Genomic DNA, 25,549 nt, shown 5'->3' with positions numbered 1-25,549 from the left:
GTGGTAGCCAGCGCCACTCGGACTACTCGGGGTGAAGGGGACCTTCTTTTTAGCCCCCGGGGCGTGACTGGAGTGTCTACGACGTGTCGAGAGTGGTCGACCAGCGTTGAACCCTCTTAAGCTTCCTATGGCACCGAGACTGCCAGATCTAAACTCTCCAATAAATCATTATATACATATCTCTCTATCTGTCTACCTCGTCCTTCATATTTCGTTTCAGTACTGGGGATACGCTCCCCCTTGACGGATTCTCTGATCTCTAATTCTAGAGATTATCATTTTCCCACGCGCTCTATCAGCGCTTTCATTTTTGCGTCACTGGCCAGCAATCAGCGAGTGAAGTTCTTTACCAACAAGCGTAGTAACACTAACAGACGCTTCTCTTCAAGCAGTTTTTCTCACCTTTTAACGACTCCATACATGAGTAAATGGAGCTTTCAATAGCTCCCCGGTATACAGTCTAACTTGTTTCAATCGCGTTTTTTTTTTTTTTTAGGACGGAGCAATATTGGTGTTGTTAGTAAAATTACATGTTGCTTGTTATTAGCCATTTTTATGTCTCGTTTTCTTTTTGATTGCCATGTTTAGCGCTCGGTTTTACGATACGCCCTAGTATAGCTCTCGTATTTCCCTGTATTCTCACGTTATTTAGTTTTCTCGTCTCTCTCTCTCTCTCTCTCTCTCTCTCTCTCTCTCTCTCTCTCTCTCTCTCTCTCTCTCTCTCTCTCTCTCTCTCTCTCTCTCTCTCTCTCTCTCTCTCTCTCTCTCTCTCTCTCTCTATCGCGTCCGCAAAATGGTATTTTTTTTTACTTTTGACTCCACCCCCCAATGTAATGTGGGCCCTTAGGGTGCATAAAATGAATAAATAAATAAATAAAATTATTATTTGCAGAGCATATTTCGCCGAATCCGCGCTACTTTCTTTTATTTCTTACTTTTTTTCGTGTCGTGCGGTCACTTCTGTTACCGGCTGACGTGCCTTTTCCTTGACGTACGGCGCTGTGTCATTCTACGAGCGAATGTATTGACCTCCGCCTTCGGTCGCCACACGCGCGTGTGGTTGACAATTCTTCCCGACGTTCATTTACTTGCAAAAGAAAAAAATAAAGGAAAACCGCGCCCCGTAGCATATAGTCTGGGAATAGGGAAGTCCGTCTTCGTTTGAACGTCCAAGTTCGTCCGTCTTATAATGGGTCTCCACGGAGCGTTCGCCGGCGCTAGCCGAAGCCCTTAGGCGGGCCAATTTCACGGCACCCAAGGCACCGTGGGCTCCGAATTTGCGACAGCGCTGTTCTCTATCTGCCCGCGCTGTCTCGTATCGTTCTTGCTGCGCAGCATGGCCTTCACTTAGTCCCACGATGTATGCGTCCCCGGCGGGTTTGGTCCCTCGCTGTCCGCCTGCCTCGATTCGTTCAGGTGCTGTCGCTAGGACAGCTCTGTTCGAGGTCACGGGTTCGAAACTCGACCGCAACGCACCTCAGATGGAAGCGAAATGGGGAAAGTTTCGCGAAGAGCGCGATAAAGTGTTCCCTGTAGCCTAATCTGCAGTCACCAAATATCAGTAAGACGCGCGCTAATGGACAGAGCTTATGGACAGGAGCGCGAAAACCGAAATACTAGTTGAGCCTAATAAACAAGACAAGGAGATCGGAGGCGAATATGTCGAAACCTGACCTCACCACGTGAAAATGGAAGGGACTGCGGAAATTGCATCTGAAGCCGAGGCCTTTTTAGCGCCGGTCGCTGTCTTTAGACTCGTGGCAGGTCGCAAGGTCATTTGTCCCGTACCGGATGTTCTGCAAGTCTTTGTCACACAAGCATGTAAATTAATCAGCATTCTCCCATGCAACTTGAGTCGAAGTCAACGTTTAAAATCTAAACTGCTTCGACCGGGTCCAAATGGCGCAGTCCGATAGACTTCTGCTTTATAACGCGAGATACCCAGGTTTGCTGAGCACCACGGGAAGCGATTTTTTTTTTTTTTTTTGAGGCGCTTGGTGCGCCGTTGTGGAGACTCATTGTGTAAGTTGGCTTTCCTGCAGCGTGTTTCTGGATTTTAGACTTTGACATTCGACTTTGAATACATTGGCTTCCGACCAGCGAAAGCTTGGGGTTCAACCATCTTTCACTTCACCGACGATCATCATCATCGTCAGAGAACGTTCGCTTTTGCTGCAGTGCGTTTTGGGGCAGCGTGGCCCTCAGTGAGGCACAGAACAGCTTGGCTTTAAAAAATAGTACCGGCACGACACAGATTTTCATTTCTCTTTCTTTTTCCATTTTTGTCCATGGTCGTCGGCCGCTCGAAATGGTTTCTGGTTTTTGGTTTGGTTTCATGCAAAAAAACGCTATGAGATTCGCCAGACAAGTTGATAAGTACACGGCGTTCTTTCTACTCTATAAAACGATTTCGCAAAAAGGAACTATGACGTCACTGTCTGTTCTTTTTATACATGCAGACATTATAAGCCTCAAATTATAGTATTTTATCGCGTTCTATACCCATAGGAAAAAAAAAGCCAGAAGCATTTCAGTCTGCATTATGTCTTGCACTGGCAATACTTATCCAAGGCTTTTTTGTTGCCCTGGATAAGTATGGCCAGTTGCTACAATCTGGCCCGAGTCTCATTCTTCTTTGCCTTCGTTTATTCGTCTTTTGACGCGTATTCCGCAGGCAGACTGGTAACACTTTACGACCTCACTGCTTCCCCATAATCATAGTGCTCCGTAGTGGACGAGCACCTGTTCTATTCTAATCGCGTGCCGTTACGTTCACCTGTCGCACTGGGCCTCCTCAATAGAGAGTTTTAGCAGTCCGTTCGTTCCGTCGCGTACGTAGCTAGCGTGTTGACCGGGACCCGTCTGGGCACTTGGGCATTCATCACGGTAGGGGGATTAGTTGCGCCGGCCTGCCTTCGCCATGTCCGCACCTCCTCGCCCTTCCTCCTCGCCCTTCCGCGCGCGCAGGCGCAGACCGGTCCCAGTCAACCCGGTAGCAACGTAACGAACGGAACGGACGGACTGCTAAAACTATCTAATAATGAGCCGCGTACCGTACGTGGACTGCACAGGATGCGATCTGGCGCCGGCGCTCGATTTTTCTATCCTTGTGTTCCTACGAGACCCTCGGTGTGAGGGCAGACTCCCTGGACTTCCCGCGGCTGCTCGCGGACTCGGGGATACCCGCTGAATGCGTGTTGACGGAGAAACTGCGCGTAACGTGCACAGTAAGGACTTGAAACGACTGTAGCCGGAAAGAGTGGCATTAGCGGTCCATGACATGATTAATCCAACACCACAAAAATAAAAAGACCAGGGCAAGCACTTCTTGCGATAGTTAATGCGGAACGTGTCATCTCATTTCTTAGCGCAGAGCACTTTAGGGGCTCGCCTTGTCGTCGTAGCTCACTGTAACGTTCGATGTCAAGCGACTGCCGGAATCAGGCGGTGCCGCGAGATAACAGACCCAAGTAGGGCCCGGAGTTCCGTCGTAGGGCGTCCCGCAGAGGCATACCAAGCGGTTTACATAGTTATAACCGTTCGAAGCTCGTGAAACGCCGGCGCTTGTCATACAAAAAAAAACACAATAACTGCAAGCACATTTGAGGCAATATATACGTAATTAACCGGCAGCACCCGTGTTCATTTAGTTCGGAACGCTCGTTGGGTTGGTTTTTACGACCTGGCGGGCATTTTTTCTCCACTTTCTTTCCAAATTCTTTATATGTTTCAATGACCTACCACATCCTCCCCTTTGCTTTCCGAGGTTTTCTTGACTGCCAACTCTTATTTCTGTGTTATTTTCAACGAGCCCCTCATTTCCTATTCTGGTTCGCTACATGCATAGCGAGGGCCTCTGTTCTGGCAGTCTTGGTGCCATAGGAAGTTTAGGAGGGTTCAACGCTGGTCGACCACTCTTGACACGTCGTAGACACTCGAGTCACGACCCGGGGGTTAAAAAGAAGGTCCCCTTCACCCCGTGTAGTCCGAGTGGCGCTGGCTACCACCCCCAAGCACAGGAAACAAAAATACCTAAACATAAATACCCCAGAGACTGATCATGGTCTTGCTACTTCCCTCTGCAGAAAGGGTATACAGGGGACAAGCTAGCTTACCCGCAACGCTCGGAGTCTGGTGGGCTTCACTGCACAACTTGTTATTGCAGGTAAGCTAGCTTATCCATTTCAACGAAGCTTTCAACCTGGAGTAACGCTAGTTTTGCAGCGGTATACATAGCTAGCAGATGACAGAAAATACACAGATTACGCAGCAGATTCGAAGGTATACTGTTATTCATGACATCGTACAAAACGCAAGAAGACGCAAAAAAAATCAAAATGCATAGAAAAATCGCAAGGCCGAGGCCCTCTTTATCGGTTTCAAAAGAGGTTCGTAATCAGTAGAGGTTAGCGCTTATTTTCTCCCCTAGAGATGAAAGTTATGTGGAAGACGACGCCCGCTGCAGACGCGGGTCGCGCGTCATCAGGCCAGTCGAGCACTGAGAACGCTCCGCAGCTCTGGGTGACGGCTTGCGCTAGCGATCTTCACGGCTGCAGAATGACGATGCGCGTCGTATACGAAATGACCGCAATTTGCTCTTGCTTCGCTGAATCAGCTGTTTCTTATGCGAAGAAAAAAATCGAATTTTTTTTCATCGCCGTGGTATTTATTATTGCAATTCACGGCCGTTGGCAGCGTCGACAGCTTCTTCAGCGCCGGCAGCACGCAAGTAGCAGTCGAGGCTCCGTGGGGAGGCTCTCGTTGTAGCTTGTATTCTCTCTCGCGCGTGTGCCACACGCTGCCGTATTCTCTCTGCGCCATAGTACGTCAAGCTGCGGGGCTGCGGGTTGACGAGGTTGTGCCTCAGAGCGTAACGTTAGGCGTGACGTCAGGTAGTTGCGTACACAGGTCGGCCTGTGACGCCACTCGAGTGGTTCGTGACGAGTCTTCTGCGTTTCCGTCCAGCAAGTCTACATGGTGCGAATTTCCCCCCGCGAATTCGCAGCTGCGGCGCCGCTGGTGCGGCGAAACCATCTATTCTCTTTGTTATTGCACAATGCCTACTGTTTGGAGCAGTCGAACTTCTCCCGTGAACGCCACTTTGCATTTGGCAATTTGTCGCATCAATTAAAGCAGGAAAATGGATTGTTTTGCCGCACGAGCGGCGCCGCAGCTGCGAATTCGCGGGGGGAAATTCGCACCATGTAGAACGGAGTTTACGCGGGTTGAACGTGCACAGTGCAACCGATAGCTTGAGAAGTTCGCTGTGTTGTCCCTTTAATCAACACCGCCGTCCCCGCGCCTGAGCTGGTCGTAATCAAGAACCGCAAAAAGCTGCTTGCAACACTTTCTCGGCGTGCGGGCAGGGGTACGGCGTTCATGTAGATGGCCCACACAGCCTCGCCGTCACTCCTCTTGGTGTGTGGCTTTGTTCGAGTGAATGCAATTGTAGGAACGCACGTTTCTGTTGAAACGTGCTCCTGTGTAGGTTCCTTATTGCTCGTCAGATAAGGGTTTACCACGTACTCAGGGGAGAGTGTTCGTTGTTTGCAAAATGTCCGTGTATTCCCTTACGAAAATTCCATATATGGCCCATATATAAATTATGTGTCTATATATAGTATATATGTGTTCACATATGGCTATCACTTGCCATATATGGTGGCAAATAGGGCCATATATGGCGTGGTAAGCCCATATATGGTGAAAATATGGCCATATATGGCTCCAATTACAGCCATATACGGCCCAGCCAACCGATATATGGCGACAAGTACAGCCGTATATAGCCCGGCCAACCCATACACGGCACCTTATCCCACCATATATGGCGCTAGATGCTTCTTTGTATGGCATGAACAACACCTACATGACACTATCAGATTTATGTATTACACGAAATGCAGTCAGATATGCGTCCAGTTACTGATATATACAATTGATTATATACAACAGCTCCAAGGGCGAGAAGCGACACCCACTGCCCCCCCGTCGTTTCACTTGTCGCTTCGCGCCCTTGCCACAGCGCTTTTCTGCGGCTGACTCTATCTGCAGGGAACCCCAAAGCGACGGCCCCAACCCCAGAACACATGCATTTGCATGGCGCTACCCCGTCGTTTCAAAGCGACGCCCGTTTTTTAGAGAATTCGGCCCCTGTTTCTGTTTGTGGAGCCCTTAGTCTAGGGCGCCGCTGGCTTGTGCCGCCTGCTTGACACGCTGTATCAAAGCACCTAAACGTTGGCGTCGATCGATGTCAACTGCCGTATCTGGACACAAATTGCATCCAGATTCGTTGTCTGCGGCTACGGACTGCATTTTGTTGTTCCGAAACTCTCAACTGTTACTGCAACGCCATCGAGTTCACATTAACCGCGAGTTCACATTAAGCGCTTTTTCCTCCACCCCCATTTTTTCTCCTCTGTATTGCGGGGTGGCTCGGCTGTTCTCGACGGCCCGCCTGTATCAGTCAATTAAGAGCACCAAACGTCGTTGCATCTCTTGTTCAACTAATGGTGTCTTCTACTATGTGCGCACCTGTGTTTCTTGTTATACGCGTGTTTCATTTGTTGCCATTTCGCGGACACGAGCGGTAGTGCCAACGCGTGCGGTAAGTGCCCCTGGCCACGCCGCCTTGTTTACATGCGAGGACTTTTCCTTTCGCACTTTCCGTCTCGCCTCCGCGCGTACAGTGCACGAGGAGACGAAACCAACAACACGCGCTCGCGCGAGAGGAGAGTACGGCGCGAGGGTACGGATCGGGGAGAGGAGGTTGCGGTGCCCTCCCCGGAGAGCGTGTTTCCATTGGCGGGGCGGCCGCGCAGGTGAAGGCGATGATGCGGGCGCGCGGATATCGCAGCGCGGCCCGCGGCGGCGGATTTACGTTCTGTACGCGGACGCGTTCGCTCGGCCGCGCCCGCTCTCTCTCCAGCTCGCGCGCGCCGCACTGGTTTCGACGTCGTCGCCGGCGCCGCTTGCGCTGCTGTCCATGCTCGTCGCCGTCCCTAGCAGTGTCGTCGGTGCTGCTCGGCGGCCCAAAAGCCAGCTCCAGTCGCCTCCGGGAACCTCGGTGTACAACGGCCGGCGCCTTCCTCATTCGCCGCTTTACACGACGTGGTCAGTTGTCCCTCGAGCACGTGGTTTCCGGATGTCGGCGGAGGGACGCAGCGCTCCGTTCGGCCTTGGTGATCTTGGATACCCCGTGCTCGCAAGCGGCGGCAGCCACTCCGCGCCGCGGGCGAGTGTAATCTGAACAAACAGCGATAATCGTAGGGAGGGAAGTAATTAAGATACCACCATCACTGTGCCCGGCGTCTTCTCCGAGCGCTGATTGTTTGCTTGCCTTAGCTGGGCTATCTTCGTCGTCGTCGTTCAAGCTGGGCACGAACTCGTTTATTCATCTTCTCCAGCCCACGCGCGCCCCTTCTCCGCGTGCTCGCTGAAAGACGAAAGTGACGAAGTGCCTGCTGCACCGTTTGTGTGTGCGCGCGTGTTGTTCATGTGCGCGGTCGTGTTGTACCGGTCGTGAGTCTCAGTGGGGTGCGTGTGGACAGAAGGAGTGTGTAGTAAGCGAGCCATGAACGCCGTTGTGGACGGGGAGCGGCGCAAGCCGGCCGGCGGCGTCGGCTCTGAACAGCTGGCGTTCCTTTTGACTTTCCTGCACGGCAGGGGCCGCCTGTACGAGCTGTTCGGCCAGATCGAGAAAGAGTTCGAGTCGCTGTACGCCGAGAATCTCGCACGTGAGTACTGCTGCGTCTTCGTCGTGTACGCATGCTTTTACTTTATGTGCATGCGTTTACTCGCTCGACGCGGAGTTCAAACTCGGTGACAATCGTGCACTGGGGTCATTCATTAAGTGTAATATGTTTCTTGTTCGAACCCCAGTATGCCTCGCTCTGCCGCTACCACTGGTCGTGTTGCGCACATTTCTATCCTGTCCCAGGTAGGGTTCAGGAAGGGTTTAGCGCGGTTGAGCACGGCCCTTGGTGCCGAAAAGGAACTGAGTGGTCCGCCACCTAAGCTTCCAAAAAGTGCGGGAAGGGGTAACCAACGCCAGCAGTTTCGTTCAAAGTGCACACCGTTCGGGAAACGGGTGGAACCGTGTCGTAGAAGTGACATTTCGCAATTGCATGCATTAAGGATTGACCTTGAATACGCACATCCGAGATCCGTTAGTCCTTTCCTGTCCGGGGAAAGCAAATAGCGCAAAACTTGGTCAGGACGTGCTAGAAAGAGAGAGACACGACAGACGCGTGTGTGCATGTGTAAGGGAAGGGAGGAGAGGGGCTACTACATGCGTCAAAATCTTCGCTATTTGTTTGCTTCAAACTGAGGTTTGCTCCAACTAGTGCAAACCGAAATTATTCAGAGCAACAAAAATGTTTACAGAATCTACAACGCATCAAATTGGGGGAAGGGGGGGGGGGGGGGTTGGGGGGGTTTAGCTTGTCAGTTTAGCTGCCTATGGTTGACAATGCGCCCGTATAGACCGAAGCTCGTTTCCCATGGTTAGAGATCGCGTACCGATTCGGCGATGTGACGCCGCTCGTAGTGCCGAAGCTGCAACTTTTCGCAACTGCTACGAGTTGCCAAATGTTTGAAACTGGGAAACAGGTTTGATTAAAACAGTCCCTGTATGTACGCACTGGTTGTCTGTACGTGGGTACCGTCGCAGCTGTAAATTAGCCTTTCTACGGTAATTGGGCCTTTTCCGACTCCGTATTCCGCAAAGTTTGCGTACCGTAATTGCTTTGCTCCCTCTCAAGGGTTGGCGCATGATTTGGAAAGCGCATTTCGCACCGTCACCATCATCCGTCACCATCATCCGCCGGATGTTCACTGTGGGACAAAGGCCTTTCCCGGGGACTTCCAGCGGCCCCCGATGCTACGTGAACCAAATGAGTTCTTTGCTCCCCCCCCCCCCCCCTTTTTTTTTTTTAGATCTGATCGCTCAAGCAAGGCTATCCCTATTTGTTTCGCTTCTGCTCCGGTTGCCACGTAACTTAATGGCTGCATATACATGTCGTTCAATTTTCCCGCTATTGGCATTACGTATGCTTGACCCCACTTTTTGTTTGTCCGCTCCATCAACACAATTCGCACCTTTTATGGTGCGCAACACCTGACGTATACTTTTACGTGACTTCCTTTTAAGGTGTCTCGTAAGACTTCAAGTTTCTGCCTTATGAGTGAGTTTTGGAAGTGTGCGTGGATTGTCGAGCTAACTGGGAGAGTTACGTAAGCTACCGTTCGCTTGTGGGGAGCGCTTCCTGACTGCACCCGTGCCGGTGGTGCCGTACCGATTCATCCGAACCGGCTAAATTGGAATGTGTAGTTTATTTACCTGGCGCCTAGGTTCCATTATGGATGCTTGTATCTAAAACAATGTGTCAAACCGGAATCGAGTAGCCGAACCGGTATTGCCATAACTGAATCAGATCTGTTTCTTTTCAACGTCGAACCCGTGATTGGACCGGTTCACGACGAACCGGTTCTCCAATGCGGTGGTGATAAGGCGAGGTGAATGTTATTTCGGGCCTTTCTTTTTTTTTCCCAACCCATTTATTCGCTCCCAAATATCCCCCCTTCCGACGAATATAAACGGTCCCTTCTCGAATAGTGAGGAGACTGCAGGGCTGTGCTAGGTAAGTATTTACGGTCTTGGTCACCTGCAGGTGATGACATGAAACATTGGCTTTGCCCTTTCTTGGCAACACTGCCCCGATCCTAAGTCCAGGAGCAAGCAGGCAGCAAGGTTGCTGCACTACGCATCGGTGACGGCCTGCACCCTAAATGGAGTTGCACTTGGTTGTGTTAAAAATAACGCACACGTTGCAAGTGTAAATTGTGGAACAGTGTGTTTCCGGGGAAATGTAAATAATAGCACGTGAGCAAAGTTTGGTTTGTTGTTGAGGTGGGAGGTGTCGTCGTGGAGGGGTGTGAAGCACCCGATGACGCTGGCGCAGGAGGTAGACGAAGAAAAGTCTGTTCGCAACGATATTTGCAAGGATTTTGCAGAAGGCATTGAAGAAAACGCAATGAAAACTGGGTTAAAAATAAAAAAGCGTCGCGCGCACGAGGAGGGTATCGCCACACGATCCCTGGTAGAGGCCCGGAGGCCAAAGATGTGCTGAACCGCTGCGCGGTTGGCGGGAAACGCGTGGGGTTCTGGCGCCCAGAAACGGCCGCGGGAGCAAATCTTGATGCGACCACTCTCGCGAGAAGCTCCGGACAAACTCGTTGAAGTTGCACCTTCGCCGCATTGTCTCCTTCGACCGGTTTGCACTCAAAAGCAGTGGGCTAACTATTTGAGGGCCTTGACCTCCGCCCTTCTCCGTCCTACGGTGGTCATGAGGAAGGAATGGCATTTCCCCGATGCCATTCTCAGGGAACAATACTCGGCGCCGGCGCTGTCCGTTCCTTTCTCTCCCGCCGACGGAGGGGAACGAAAACACAATACCCACATGAGAGGGGAGACATAACCCCGTCGAGGCCCATCGGCGCTGCCATCGCTACAACGTGGTTTAAAAAATTAACAGTGGCTTAGCTCGGCTATGCCAGGAATACGTAGCGTGAGCTAAGGTTCAGCTCGTTATTCTTAGCTTTCCTGGTTGTCTAGGCTTAGCTGATTATCATGCTTACTGCTGCTAAAACGATTTCCAGTCCAATCGCGGCGGCGGCTCCGGCGCGCGTGAGACGTCACTGCTCCTCGCGCATGCGCAGCACGGCTCTCCAGGAACCACGCGCAACTGCTCAACCTCGGCCAGTGTAGCTTACGCTACAAAAGTATTGAAGATTCATTGGCAAGAATGCGTCACGTCTTAATTGCTCTCGCTGACCAAAGGGTCGGCCCGATGCGCCGATTTTGCTTTGGCTTTAGAAACCCCCACCCCGGCGTTTCTCGCACACCGCGCCAAGCGTGCTTTGCGTTCTAGCCGCTTCAGTGGTCACGTTCGCTGGTTTTAGCAGCGGCTTTGGTGGCGCCTGTCGCTCCTTTGTTGTCTACCAGTATTGGCATTTCGTGTCGCCGCCATTCCCATTCCACCCTCTTATGCGCCTACCCGGCGCTGCACTCCCTTTACACTCCCTTTCTAAGCTGGGCGACGGGTATGTCGAAGGCGGCGAGCAGCCGTCGCTCCTTGAGCAACTGGCCGGCAGCGACGCGGAGGCAGCGCCACCGCTGCGTTGGCGTCGTCTGCCTCAGCGCGCGTTCTTTCGCTCTCTGTTCTGCCGCTCTGTGTCCGCGGAACGACGGCGCAATTTTTTCCCCACGTGGGCCGTCTATTGCATGATGTCCACGTGTCGAGTGACCATGAATAGTTCCTGCGCTTCGCTACCTCCAACCACCGAATAAGCGCAGAACTTCGATTTCCTGTAGACATCTTTTCCTTTGAGGAAGAGACAAATACACCAACCAAGGGCGTTTATTGAAAGTGGTCCCAACGTTTCGGAGCCAACTCGGCTCCTTCATCAGGGGTGGACGTTGCAGACATCGCAGATTTCATCTTTGAAAAAAAAAATAATAAAAGGCAGTACTGAAGTAGACAATACACGCTGAAGCGCAGATGAAACAGGGGACAACCCCTTCGTCCAGTACCCGTCCCTTCTACCTTATTTTGTGCTGTGTTCGTTGACTTACTTTTAGGGCTGCTTTGTTGTACTCGGAGATGAACATTTACCGACTACATATCCCAGTTTCGCAATATTTCCACTTGTATCATCACGTTACGGGCCTGCTGTTGACAACAGATTAACGACCCCGTCTACCAAAAAGACCTCTTGCTCGTGCCTCCAGCGCTAATTTACCAATTTCAGATTCTAATGGAATAATCGGTCTTTAGATTCCGTATTACAGCGAAAGCTGCGACAGCACAATTGATAGGTAGCATTTGTGTAGTTGTCATATCCATATCGCCTTCTAACGTGCGGAGGCGACGTGCCTCTGGGCACGTGCTTAATTAACTCAGTCGGTTTCAATGCCGGCTCGGTGCGGTATTCTCTGGGAATTGTAAAAGGATACTGAGGGAAGGAAATATCTCTGTACTTGAAAGGTGGACTGTGCAAATAGTGGTTTATTGGTTCGAAGCGAATTCAAAGTGAAAAGGCAATTGCTTGGAGGTAAATTTAGAAACTAAGAAAAGGCAACAATCCAGAAGCTGTACACAAGTTGACAGGCTATGTGACGCGTTCGGTGTTTGTTTAACAACAAAGCAAGTGGAACTAAATAACGCTTTGTCAACTCTTTCAGCTCTCGGTCATGCAAAAAAAAGATAAAAAAAACTGCAAAAGGAGACAAGCCGTTCTTTGCAAGGAAACGAAGTCCATAGTCGGTTTGCAGCTGCTCTGGCCAACCTATTTGCCTACGTCACGTTTTAACACTAAGTGTTTTATTCCTATACACAAATATTTCACGGACGTCATCTTCGTCACGGAAATGACGCCAGTTCAACGAAGCAAGCGGCCTGTACAGGGTGCACCCCTGCACACAGGGTTTTCTTACGGGGAAGCATCCTTTAGTACTGTACGATAATTCCCAATTTGTACGATAATTCCCAGAGCAGGGCTTTGCTTTTTGAGGCTAGAGCAGGTTGCCTGCGAACTAAGAGTTTTGTGGGGAAGTATTCACAAAATGATGGGATATGCGTGGTCTGCGGAAAAGAAACAGAAACTATGCGGCACATAGTGTTAGAATGTGAGGGTATCCATCCAAATCTACATGAAGGGAATATTGGGCTTCCAGAAGCAATAGGATTTAAGGGTATCACAGAGGAAGTTAACTTCAAAGCTGTCGAGGGGACGAAAAGAAGACTAGAATGCTGGTGGACGAAAAGCAAAGAGGGGAATATGGCCTAGGACAGTTACCACCTGTAACAGTGAAAAAAAAAAGTATTTCGGGCCTGATAAGCTTTAGTGCCTGCCCTAAGCAGCGCTAGTATTAAACCAAGAGTGTAAAACATGGCTATATTAGTCCTTTTTGGTAAGATGACATGTCATCACCGCGCTTCAAAGGGGAAACCAATAGCAATCATCATCATCAGTACGTTATTGTTAGGGTTGTTCGTTTTCTGGTTTTATATTTTAACACGAAAGTGTTTTATGCCGCGATACTCCAAGATTTCACTGACGTCATATCCGTCACGGAAATGACGCCAGTACACCTTTGCCGAAGCGACCCGCCAGCATGACGTCGCTCGCCAAGCACACCCACAAGACAGCCCGTGACCCGCAAATCATGCTCAGGTGGAGATTTCGCTGCACATTTACTTTCGTGTTTTACCGATTCCTATGACAGAGGAATCAACCACAGTTTTTTTTTTTTTTTTGCATATTTGGTTATTCGCAGTGTATCTCCGCGAGTTACAAGCACTCTCGGAGGCAACAAAACATGCCGCGACGAATCTTAACCCCATCTTCCACCCCCTTCCCACGCCATGATTCGTCGAATTCAGCGTGCCCAACCAGAAACCCGTGCGCGTCAGTCGCTTGTTGCGCACCCGGCGTTCTCACGTTGTCACGTATTATTGGCGTGTCCTTTCTCGTCTGCGTCCTCTCGGTTTCATCCATCTGTATCTTGGCGGCGTCGCATCGTGGGAACACAGCCTACAGTGCTCGCATCCGTTGCGCAGTGCTATGCGAGTCGTCGTTCGTTCCTCGGTCGCTGCTACGCGAATATGAGCTTCGTTGGTGCGGCCAACGCTCTGTCGTGTCTCTGTGCATGTGGTCGTATTGTTGTTAATTGTTACAGGAGGTTGCAGGGACGGGCCCGGGTCGTTGAACCCGTCAGTTTCGTTTTTATTTCGTTGGGCTTAATTATCAAGCTCGTGTACAGTCTGACGAATTGTTATGGAGGTCATTTATTCGAACCGTAACTGAACCTGACCTGACAAACAGAACCTGACCTGACAAACAGAACCGGTATGTTTTCTTCGCCCTGTTTTACGTGATCTTTTTTTTTATTCGAAGAAACGGAGTGGCGTATATCATTAACCTTGACGCAGAATTTAACGGTTGAAATAGAGTAGAAACTAGTTAATACGTTTTCAGGCAGTCTGCTTAATGGAACGTATCGTTGAGAAAACTTGTTATCCGAACTTGTATTGAACTGAAAACGTTAGTGGCACAGAGTCTTCACCGCCTAACTGCCAAGAAAACGCGATAGCCGGAAATATATCGACAGCATTCTACTCCACTTCGTATTAGAATGAACGATGTTGCACTGTGGGGCATTCTGATTAAATCAACCTTTTTTTTCATCTTTTTTATTGGTAGTCACGAGCGAAGTCGTCGTAGACAATAAGTTGTTTCCAAAGAAAGAATGCACCGCTGCGCCTAGGCCCTGCCTCCTTAGTTTTCGTAAGGTACTATAAAGTCTGTGCAGCAGCTGCATTCGATCGGTGTATAGAGTCTGCCTGACCCAGTTTTGAGCGCGCCGAATTTTAGTCTGTCTTGACGAGCGTTTGAGGATATTTAGCTGTACTCGTCGAATAATCGAACGCTTGGGACGCGATACCGGTCCCGGCAGAAAGGGCAGATAATTCCTTAACGGCCGTCGAACGTTATTTTCGCCGGAGAAGGCGTCGTGCGGGCGCGTGGGCGGGCGGTCGCCTCCGTTGTGGATCGCGATGCTTCGTTCAAACTTATCGTCTAAAGCCTATTTTCTTTCCCCTTGAAAGCCAGTAGCCTTTTGTCGTCGTGCAACCCGCGCAGCTTATCGGAGAAAAACAGGTGTCTTCCCGGAGAACTGGGACGAAGAAGAAGAATAAAAAAATAAGGTGTCGCTTTAGTTTTTTCGAAGATTGGAAAAAGAGAAGCTTAATAATGGTGATAAAGAACGGAAGCGACGTGGTGGGTACAGGTGTGGGTTGTTGGCCGTGGGATGTTCTTACGGCTCTTGCTGCTACATGCTGACGGCGCGCCGATCGAATAACGAGGTTGTTACAAGAAAGCTTCGGTGTTTGGTAACGCCAGATCGCGTTAACCTGTTGCTGCTCGTCCGGGTCGGCTCGATAGCGCGTGCATGCGGCTCCATCGTGCGCGTAACAAATCCGTACCCCCGTTTCTCCCTTTTTCCTTCTGGGAAAGGGGTCACCAGGTGAGTCCAATTCGGATAACCTTCCGTCGCGTCTTGGTGTTGACTTTGTTCGCGCTACCAGCTTTTTTTTTTTTTTTTTTTCGTGTACACATGCCCCGCAGCGCTTCCGTGTAGTTCGGGCGCCTGTACCAGCTTCCGCGTTCGACTGCCCACAGCCCGAAGCGTTCGTGATGCGGGATTTAAAGAGACTCGCCTTCGAGATCCTAACAAGCTTTAGTCCGGCTTTTACTCTTTTCTTCGTTCTTTGCCCTAATTTGTTTTGCAATTCTTTAGCTGTACGGAAGGTTGTACAAATAAATGTGCCTCTTGAAATGGGTTTTTGTTGGAAAAACGGCTTCCTTGATTTGGTTGAAGGTTTGCGCGAAGGTCGCATTTTACGGTGTGTTTTTTTCTTAACTAATACAATAACAATGCCTTGAGTTGTGTTTTCTTCGACGTCCGGTAAACACCTTTTTTCGTTTACGGGCCAAGGCTACTCTTTAATTTTTTTTCGTCTATCAGGAAAAACCAGTGTGCGCTCATAGGCGAAAGTAGTAGGTTTTTAATTTATTGCTAAAAACAACGGGCATTGCGGTTATTTCAGTTACTTTTAAAAAATATGGAACGTAAAATGTGGCGTTACGAAAGTTCAGGGCACGGGATCGCGTGGTTTGTTCGAGAGAAAATTGCTTAAGTATGCTCATTTATTGTTGCAACGCAAAAATTCCCCGGGCACTTATGTCTGTTTACGAGCCGAAAGCCTAGCGATTATCGAAGACTCCTTTACTGCTACATCGTGTTTGCGTCTCTTTTTCTTGCTTTCGTTTCTTCGGCTTTTGATGGAAATTAATCCGGCAGGCAAAACAGCCGCAGTTCACGTGGCAGCTTCCCCACAGTTATCTGTTCTACTCGCGTGCTGCCATGTTCGCCCGTCACGCAGCACGCACTAGGCCAGGTCTTGCTCCGTTGTGGCAGGGCGCCGTATAGCGCAGTGGTTAGCGCACTTGGCTGCTTTTGTGGCGACCGGGATTCAAACGAAGCGCGACGTGTTTTTATTAGGGGCAAAGCCCCTTAGGGGATGTGGCTGTTGGCGTCTCCTGTCGTCGTCGCGCTAATCGTCGTCTCATGTAGTCACGGTACTAAAACACCGCGACACTCGTCTACGCCTCGCGCTGTAACATTCGTAACGCGTACTAAAAACACCGGGGCACTCGTTTACGCCTCGCGCAGGAGCGCTTCGTAACGTGTAATAAAAAAAGTGTGGTTTATTCCTCTGTCAGAGGAATCGGTGAAGCACGAAAGTGAAATGTGCAGCGAAATCTGTAGCTGAGCATGATTTGTGGTTCGTCGGCTGTCTTCTGGGTGTGATTGGCGAGCGACTTCCTGCTGGCTTCGGGTCGCTTCGGTAAAGGGGTACTGGTGTCATTCCCGTGACGGATATGACGTCAGTGAAATCTCGGTGTATCCCGGCATAAAACAATTTCGTGTTAAAATATAAAACCCGAAAACGAACAACCCGAAGTATTACGTACTCTTTAGTACTGAAGGTTGCTTCGCCGCAAGAAGACCCTGTGTGCAGGGGTGCACCCTTTACAGGCCGCTTGTTCCGTTGTACAGGCGTCATTTCCGTGACGGATATGACGTCAGTGAAATCTTAAACACTAAAATTAAAAATAAAACACTTTTGCGTTAAAATACACCGGGACACTCCCCCCCTTAACGGTTTCATCTCCGTTGGCGAAAACGCCAAGATGCAAAGAATACACTTGTGCACTGCAGGCGTCGCCCCTTCCCAGGTTGGACGTTAGTGGAGATGTTTATTTTCGCTTTAAAGCGGCACCTAGCGTCACTAAATAAGCTACGCTTAAGAGTACCGCCACTTCGCGCACCCGGAAGCGTCTGGGGGCCATTTTGTTTCTGTCTTGCAGCGTTGCCATCTCTCCGAATGAAACCGCCGCTGGTTGTGACGGGCAGAGTGCGACCGGCCGCTCAAGCGCCCCCGCAGCAGAGAGAGAGAGACAGGAGAGGCGCCCAAAAACAAAATGGCTGCGCCCATATGTAAACAAACATCACGTGGTGCCGACCGACCAATGGAAATCCCGGCGGCACATAACAATGAGAGAAAAGAGTGCCGATACTCTAAAAGCCTTTATTTAGTGACGCTAGCGGCACCCATTTTCGTACCATTCGTGTTTACGACGACGGTCATTTTTCGCTTTTGATGAGGCGTACGAGGCTTTCTTTTCAACAAACCGCTACCCGCCGCGGTGGCTCAGTGGCTAAGGCGTTGTGCTGCTGAGCCCAAGGATTGGATTAGATTCCCCGCCGCGGCGGCCGCTTTTCTGATGGAGGCGAAAAGCGAAAACGCCCGTGTGTTCAAGATTTCGGCGCACGTTGAAGATCCCCAGGTGGTCAAAATTAATCCGGAGCCCTCCACTACGGCGCGCCTCATCGCCTGTGTAGCGTTGGCGTGTTAACCCCCACAATCAATCAACTAACACACCTGTGCACACGACATGCCACTGCTAAAATCCTCGGAGATGGAAGAAAAGCGAGAATCGCTTTGGCCTGCACTGGTATAAGAAAAGTTGTTGCTGTACTTCTTAAGGCAGTTTTTGGTGATGTTCACGAGTCCTTACACGTAGTTTGTAATTCAGAACAAGAACAAATTATGTGGGGATAAATTCGTCGCAGTTAGCACAGGACCGGGATAATTGGAGATTAATGGGAGAGGCCTTTGCCCTACAGGGGGCGTAGATAGGCTGCTGCTGCTGATGATGATGATGGCGTTGGTACCGTTTGATTGGGAAGTCTTTATTGAGCATATATTGCGTTGAATGATATTTATCTTGGCATCGGAAACCGCTAGTATGAATAGCCTGAATAAGGAACACCTTCAGTAAGCAGTTATAGTTCTCCCGCATCTGAGTAGAAAATCCGGAAATGTGGTCAATCATTTAAGCTGAAAACATAAGCACCAATGTTTTTTTTTTTAATACGTTTTTCTTGTCCTTGTGTCCGCGCCTGCGTATTGCAATAGTATAGTCTGTTGGGACGATGTCTTCAGTGGGATCGCAAACAACAGTGCAGCCCATGGTTGAAACACCCATTAACATCGTTGTACCTTTTCCAACTGCGCATTTTCAGGAAAGCAGGTAACTCTGATTTAAACTAGCCGAAGAAAGCGCGTCACCTTACGTCCGCGCACAATTCACCGGCGATAGTGACTCCTAACGCGGTACCCTCAGCGCATCCAAAACATGGAAACTGCTCAGATACCTCATTGATCCGACAAATTACAAAAGCGCAGCCTGCAAGAAAATTAACACCATTATTCACAAGTTTGAGGGATCCCAAGAGGATCTGCTCAAAAACTGCAGCAGAAATACCTGCCCATACACCCACCTTATGCGGCCCCTGACTACAAGGGAGATCCAAACCCGCAATTGGATGCACCCATTACCACGGCTGAGGTGAAAGCTGCGCTTCAGAAGATCCGCCGAAATACCGCGCCAGGTCAGGACCAAATCACAAACAAAGCATTGGCCAACCTCGACGAACCCTCTATAGCATCCCTCACAGCCTACTACAATCAGTGCTGGGAGAGAGGAGCCATCCCACTTGAATGGAAATCTGCTGAGGTGCGCCTAATACCTAAACCAAACAAACATCTCGGCATCGAAAACCTACGGCCAATATCCCTCACGTCGTGTATCGGGAAGCTGCTCGAACACGTCGTGCACAACCGCCTGCAGAACTTCCTCGAAGACACAAAGCAGTTCCCACCGACCATGTACGGGTTCCGACAGCACCTGTCGACGCAAGATGTGTTGCTGCAACTGAAGGAGGACATCATAGAACGGGCCAACACCCACACACCTAAGGCCATCCTGGCTCTAGACTTAAAAGGAGCCTTTGACAACGTCAGCCATGAAGCCATACTCACTAATCTGAACAAGCTCGGGTGTGGTAGTCGCACATACACCTACGTCAGAGACTTTCTCTCCGGGCGCCAAGCTACCCTCAAGATTGGAGACATTCAGACACAACCGACTCGCACCGGCGGACGCGGCACGCCACAAGGAGCGGTCCTGTCCCCCCTCCTATTCAACATTGCCCTCATCGGCCTGCCTAAACAACTGTCGTCGATTCCGGGCTTACACCACGGTCTTTACGCCGATGATATCACGGTGTGGACCGGTATGGGCTCGGTCGGGGAGATGCAGGACCGTCTCCAAATGGCGGCTGATACCGTGAATGAGTATGCTAAGAACTGTGGACTCTCGTGCGCCCCAGAAAAATCTGAGCTGCTTCTAGTGCGCAGAAAGGGCGGTAGGCAAACAGATGTCCCTTCGATGGAGATCACGCTGGACGGTGCTACCATCACCCCGTCTCCGCAAGTGAAGATTCTAGGTATGGTAATTCAAGCTGATTGCGCAAACACCACGACGATAAGGAAATTGGAACACACGACTTGTCAGATTGCCCACATGCTCCGTCGGATCACTACCAAGGGAAGAGGCATGAAGGAGGCGGATACGCTTCGCCTCGTTCAGGCGTTCGTCGTATCGAGAATCTGCTATGTGACGCCCTATGCACTACTAAACAAGGCAGAGAAGAACAAGTTAGATACGCTCTTTCGAAAGGCGTATAAACAAGCCCCGGGTCTGCCCCCCTACACTTCCACGGATCGTCTCCTCAAGCTTGGGGTGCACAACACTGTGGGCGAGCTGATTGAGGGCCACCTGCTCAGTCAACGTTACCGGCTAGCAGGGACGGATGCAGGCAGGGCCCTTCTGCTAAGACTGGGCATAAACATCCCTGATCGCCCTCTGGAAACCACAGTAGACATCCCTCGCGAACTACGCCAAAACATCAGAGTGGCCCCGCTGCCCAGAAACATGCACCCGCAGTTCCACGAGGGTCGGAGAGAGGCGCGAGTTAGAGCCCTGGAGAAAAACTACGGCTCAAACGATATGGTTTATTATACGGACGCCGCAGATTATGACAGACGAGGAGCCATGGTAGCGACTGTGACGAAGAAAGATAGCCACGCCTCGAGCCTCACTCTCAACAACGTCTCGACGCTACAGGCCGAAGAGGTAGCTATTGCGCTGGCAATTACGCAGACCCCAGCGGAAGTGATAGTCACAGCTTCACAGTCAGCGTGTAGGAGCTACCTCCAAGGCCGCATCTCGTGCATCGCCATGAAGATCCTCGGCCAGAACCCTCCGAGGAAAAGGGTGTCGATTGTCTGGACACCAGCTCACGCTTCCCTCTGCGGTAATGTCTTTGCTCATGAGACTGCTCGAGGTCTGACCAACCGAGCGCCGCGAGAAAGTTGGCTTGAGACAGCGATCCCTGTAACGTCATACCAGGAGGTGACCCAATTCTACAGGCTCACCAGACTTATGCTACCCGCTGGCCACCCCTCCCTCAGCAAGGCAGAGGAGCGCTCCTGGCGTCTCCTCCAAACCAACACGTTGCCCCACCCGACCAAACTCCACTTATTCTGGCCAACAATATACTACCCACAGTGCCAATTCTGCAACGCGCCCTGCACCTTGTATCACATGGTGTGGGAGTGCCAGCTTAACCCCTCACTTTCCCCGATATCTAATCCCTCGATTGAGCAGTGGGAGGAAGTGCTGGCCAGCTCTAGCCTCGAAGAGCAGCTTCGGCTGATCCACCGAGCTGAGGCGGCTGGACGCTCCAACGGGGTCCTGAACTGAGGAAACCGCCCGCTTGACTCGTCTCATTAAATAAAGTTTATTCTCTCTCTCTCCCTAACGCGCCGGCCGCAGCTCGAGCCCCGGGGAAATGTCCGCCGCCTCTGCATGTACCGAACAATCCTGCCCGCGTTGTATGCGGCATTCCTGCATGCCCGTCAAGGTAGCGCGGTTGACCCCGCAGGCCCGTGCCGCGTATACGGCGCTTTGTTGCCGCTGAGCGCACCGGCTCAATCCTCGCGCACAGCTGTTCCCACGGCGTAGCTTATTTTGCGCGCATGGAGCTGCGTGCAGCCTTGCTTTCTGCGTTTCCCGTTCTTCAAATGCTGTTTTTCAACCAGCTGTGTTGGCCGACGGCGTCGCGCTGTCCGGGCGGAGCTGCTCGAGGCTGCTTGATAGCGGGAGATGCGTAGATGGGCTTCGGCTTGCTATTATTATAGACTGCGGTCTCATCTCGGCGGCTTAAACGAGCTTCGAGAGTTGGAGGATCCGTGGTCTTTCCCTTTCACCGTTTGGGCGAGTTCTCTGAATTGTCTTCCCACTTTCTCTGCGAACTCTCACCCGCTGGTCCCTTCTAGGTTTACTTCCTAGTTGGTTGCTGCCGTCTTGAGGTAATTCGTATACACGATGTGACACACCTGAAGTATGTTTCGCGTTTTTTTATATATATATATCTAGAGGGAAGTTGTGTACGCCATGACCGCTACCTACTCTTGTTCTTCTATATGGCTGCCCTATAGTGTATGTACGAATGCAACAGTGTAGGACCACCTATGCACTATATGTCCGATCGTCAGAGGAGAGCGTTCGCCTCTTTGCTTTACAGCAAGCATGAATTGCACCGCATACCAGACGCATGCTGTATTGGCTCTTTAAGTTGACCTATGCCTGTTCCCTACATATGCCCGTCGCAGGCTGTCTCCGGGCTATGGGGCCGTCAGGCGAAGGGCTGCAACCAACCCTTGGTCCAACAAGGCAGACCGTGTGGGCAGGCAACCTCGCGCGCCTCGGTGAAGCGCGGTATTCCATCTCTCTCCTCTCTCTCTCTCTCTCTCTCTCTCTCTCTCTCTCTCTCTCTCTCTCTCTCTCTCTCTCTCTCTCTCTCCTCTCTCTCTCTCTCTCTCTCTCTCTCTCTCTCTCTCTCTCCTCTCTCTCTCTCTCTCTCTCTCTCTCTCTCCTCTCTCTCTCTCTCTCTCTCTCTCTCTCTCTCTCTCTCTCTCTGATCTCTCTCTCTCTCTCTTTGGGGGGGGTGGGTGACGCTCTGAAGATATATCCGGCCATGAGCGACCCGTGCGTGTATATCTCGACGCACGCGGGTTTTTGCTGTCCGCCTATGCGAGGAATACGGACGGGAATCTGAACCTGGAATTTCATGCTCCGTAGCACACCTTCAGCCGTCGCGGCCGGTGCATATTATTTTCATTTTTTTTATCCCTTTATGCATTTTAGTTGCATTGAATTTGCTGGCGTGTGGGTCGGCGACAGCTATAGCGTTGGCCATCAGCAGAGGCGCTGCCAGGCGGAACACACACCCCCAAACTTTTAGCCCCGTGTTAGCATTCGGCACCCTAGCTTTCTTTTTCTCGGACTCGCTAGCTGACGCGCTGGTATAGATTTCGTACAATAGCTTATCGGCGCGTCGGATAAATAAGGCAATAATCGTGATCACAAAAATGACACACACGCACGAAAAAACCCGAACCGGATGGTACGTACAAATTTAATGTAAATAAAACGTTCACCTTTCGTCGTTTCGCGCGATCGAGAAGTTTCAAAGCAAAATAACAGCGCGAGGATGGAGTGAACAAAGATTAACTATTAGCGAAAGCTAATTGCGTTAAGAGGCAGTGTATGTGAAGCTGAACCTGCGTATGGAACGCGTAATTACGGATGACACCTCAAGGCCGCCTAACTGTATACTTCTGCATATATCTTTATGTTGTTCCCCATGTGGTGTTTTTATGCGTCGTTCCCCGCTTCGACGTTCAGACTCATCCCGTCTTTGGAGCTTTTGTTTCTCCTTTTTCCTCTTTTCTCCCGTTTCTCCCCTTTTTCCCCATTTCCCCCTGTCTGCCCTTTGTCCGCTTCCCTGCGGTAGAGTTTTTCGTCTTCTCTCGATCTTTTGCAGACTCGCCGGAGATGGTCATTGCTGTCACATCGTGTGGTCACCCGCGCCATCATTTCTACTGGCTTCATTGTTTGGCTGCTCTCCAGAGCGTCATCTCGGTTGAATGCAGCATTGCCGGTGTTACCACTGTCATATCATACACTTGGCCATTGAACTCGATCGGAATCTTGTTGTCGCAGGGTCCTTGTGAAGCCTCTCCGCAGTTCATTCATCCCATGTCCGAACGCTGCTCCTGTCTTTCTCCTCGCTTTCTTTTTCGTCTGCTACACAGAGCCCGAGCATCTGAAGTGGGTTGTCCTGCTCGCAGTACGGTGCGGCCTCAAGTGTGCTCATTATTTCTTGTCCCGCGTATCGCGGGGTCACAGACTTCTCCGGATCGATGGAGACTAAGTTTGTGGGATCGAGGCATCTACATCATTTGTCGGGCTGCATCCGTCGTAGACTTCCAGAGCACAGATCGAAGCGTCGCAATGCAATGCCTACTTGTGTTTCGGCGTTCTCTGACTTTTCGAAAAAAAAAATATTAATGTGACATGGGTAGCTTGATTGATTGATTGATTTCTAGTGGTATCCCCCTTTTGTAACGGTGTAATGACGTATCATCTTACCAAAGAAACTAATATATATATATGCGCTTTATATTCTTCGTTTACTTCTAGCGCTGCTCTTAGGGCAGGTGGTAGCTGCCCTAGGCAATATTCCCCTCTCTGATTTTTCGTCCTCCAGCATTCTAATCTTCTTTTAGGCGCCTCGACAGCCTGCCTTGAATTTAACTCCCTCTGCGCTACCCTTAAATCCTATAGGCTTCTGGAAGCCGAATAGTTCCCTCGTGTAGATTTGGATGGATGCACTCGCATTCCAGCACTGTGTGCCGCATAGTTTCGGTTTCTTTTCCACAGCCCCCATAATTTTGTGTGTACTTACCCAAAAAGCTCTTAGTTCTCAAGCAGCCTGCTCTAGCCTCAAAAAGCAAAGCACTGCCCTTGGAATTGTCGTATAAATTTTCCTTTCTGATGTCCGATTTCTCTGTCTCTCTAACGACGTTTTAGCTTCCATTTTTTCTCTCCATTTATTGGTTTCAATCTGCCTTGCTTCTTTCTTTGGTTACCTTGGCTGTCCTTGCACTCCTAGACCTAGTCCTTGTACTCCTGTGCGCCACCTGTGGGCACTGCTTGTCGACACCGGTCGGGATGGCCATCAATGGAGCAAGCAGTTCCTCTCTTCCCAAACCACAATGCTTTATTTAGCCTTCATAGTATGCAGGCAGACTTGAGTCTCCCGAGGAATTTTTCGCTATTTGCCTAAGCCTTCGGGAAACTGTCAGAGGTCGCCTGCAGTGTGTCGCCGAGACAACTCTGCTAAGGAGAATTGATGGCGCGATCTGTCAATCAATCAGTCGCCGCTGGCACGCTCATTCAGTTACGCTTCGTGGCACCCCTATACCATTGCTGGTGTGCACAAAGTGTTTTCGCGTTCCGCCTGTATCGGAGGCTGCTGCTCCCTTAGGAAATGAGGGCCGCCATTTGCATCGCACAAATGCAAGCCCCGCTGGCGAAATGACGCCCGTCGTTCGCGCTCCGCTGGCCCCGCGCGTCCTTCGCGTGTTTCTTTTCTTTTATGTTTTTCTCAGGACGTGTAGCTGTGTGCTTTGCAGGGCTGCTTTCCTCTTTGGGCGGAGGATGAGTGGAATAGCGCAGCGCGTCGTGCGCAGCCGAAGTCCTTGCCCGCTGCGTAAGGCCTGGCACATTTGGACGATCATTTTCGGAATGACCGTGACGAATGTCGGGGATGAAAAGCTGGGCCTTGCGGGCCCGAGCGGAATACGGGCTGCATTCCGCTTAGACGCATCTTGTAGCGCATAATCTTCGGGATATGAATGTGAGAACGAATGAAAGGAGAAAAATTCACGCATCTCCACGAAGTGAATCACGACGAGTGGGCGAAGCACTGGGGATCGTTCTTACCGTATACATCACCCGTGTCATTGCCCACTCGCGCACGTAAATGAGTGACAACGCGTGTGTACAGTATATACAATTCCAATGCACTCCAATCCGACACAATTCAATTTAATCCAATCCAACACAATCCAATGCTCCTTGCGCATGCGCAACACTGTGTACACGGACGCCAAGGGACAAGCCACGGACTAAGCGAGGTCCTAAGGCGCTTCGCCCCTAAAACGCGGTTCCGAAGAAACCTGATAGGCCCGCCCGGACGGAGTAGTTTTGTAGTTTCGTTCAAAATTTTGTTTCTTTGCTATGCAAAAAGCAGCATTTCGTGCGTAATAGATTTGCTTCGGCGGGATTTAAACCCGCGTGGGATAATTCTCTCGCTGGAACGACCTGCGTATACTGGCTGTATCATTTGTAGAAAGGTCGCTCAGTTGATGAAAAGGTCAGTTGTGGAAGTGTCGCTCGAAACCTTTCGAGTTCAGCGGTTCTCGGGTGAACTGAGCATTTCTGAATTACGTCTGCTCCCTTCGGGTATGTTGCCTGATGAACAGACTGGGCATTGTTTAGGATAATCCGGCACTTTGCCCTCAGGCAGGCCGCAAACACCGTCATAACTTGTAAGCTTGCCGAAAGGGCATTGCTAGCTCAATTCAGCATTTTTGAACTCCGC

General features: G+C 50.6%; 1 protein-coding gene across 3 annotated transcripts in view; it reads left to right on the top strand.

The window, feature by feature from the left end:
* The window catches only part of Wdr37 (WD repeat domain 37), a 138,358-nt gene that overhangs the window by 20,800 nt on the left and 92,009 nt on the right, over positions 1-25,549 (top strand). For 2 of the 3 annotated variants that reach the window (XM_077706627.1, XM_077706626.1), the window contains exon 3: positions 7,666-7,736. The exons of the other annotated variant lie outside the window; for it this stretch is intronic. In XM_077706627.1, the coding sequence (XP_077562753.1) occupies positions 7,666-7,736 (71 nt within the window). The remainder of the gene's footprint in view (positions 1-7,665; positions 7,737-25,549) is intronic. 3 annotated transcript variants of the gene reach the window in all.

Source organism: Haemaphysalis longicornis, unplaced genomic scaffold (genome assembly GCF_048455015.1).
Source record: "Haemaphysalis longicornis isolate Haplotype H1 unplaced genomic scaffold, Haemaphysalis longicornis Haplotype H1 scaffold_4, whole genome shotgun sequence".
In the NCBI taxonomy this organism is placed as follows: Eukaryota; Metazoa; Arthropoda; class Arachnida; order Ixodida; family Ixodidae; genus Haemaphysalis; species Haemaphysalis longicornis.
This window is presented reverse-complemented; position numbering and strand designations above follow the sequence as displayed.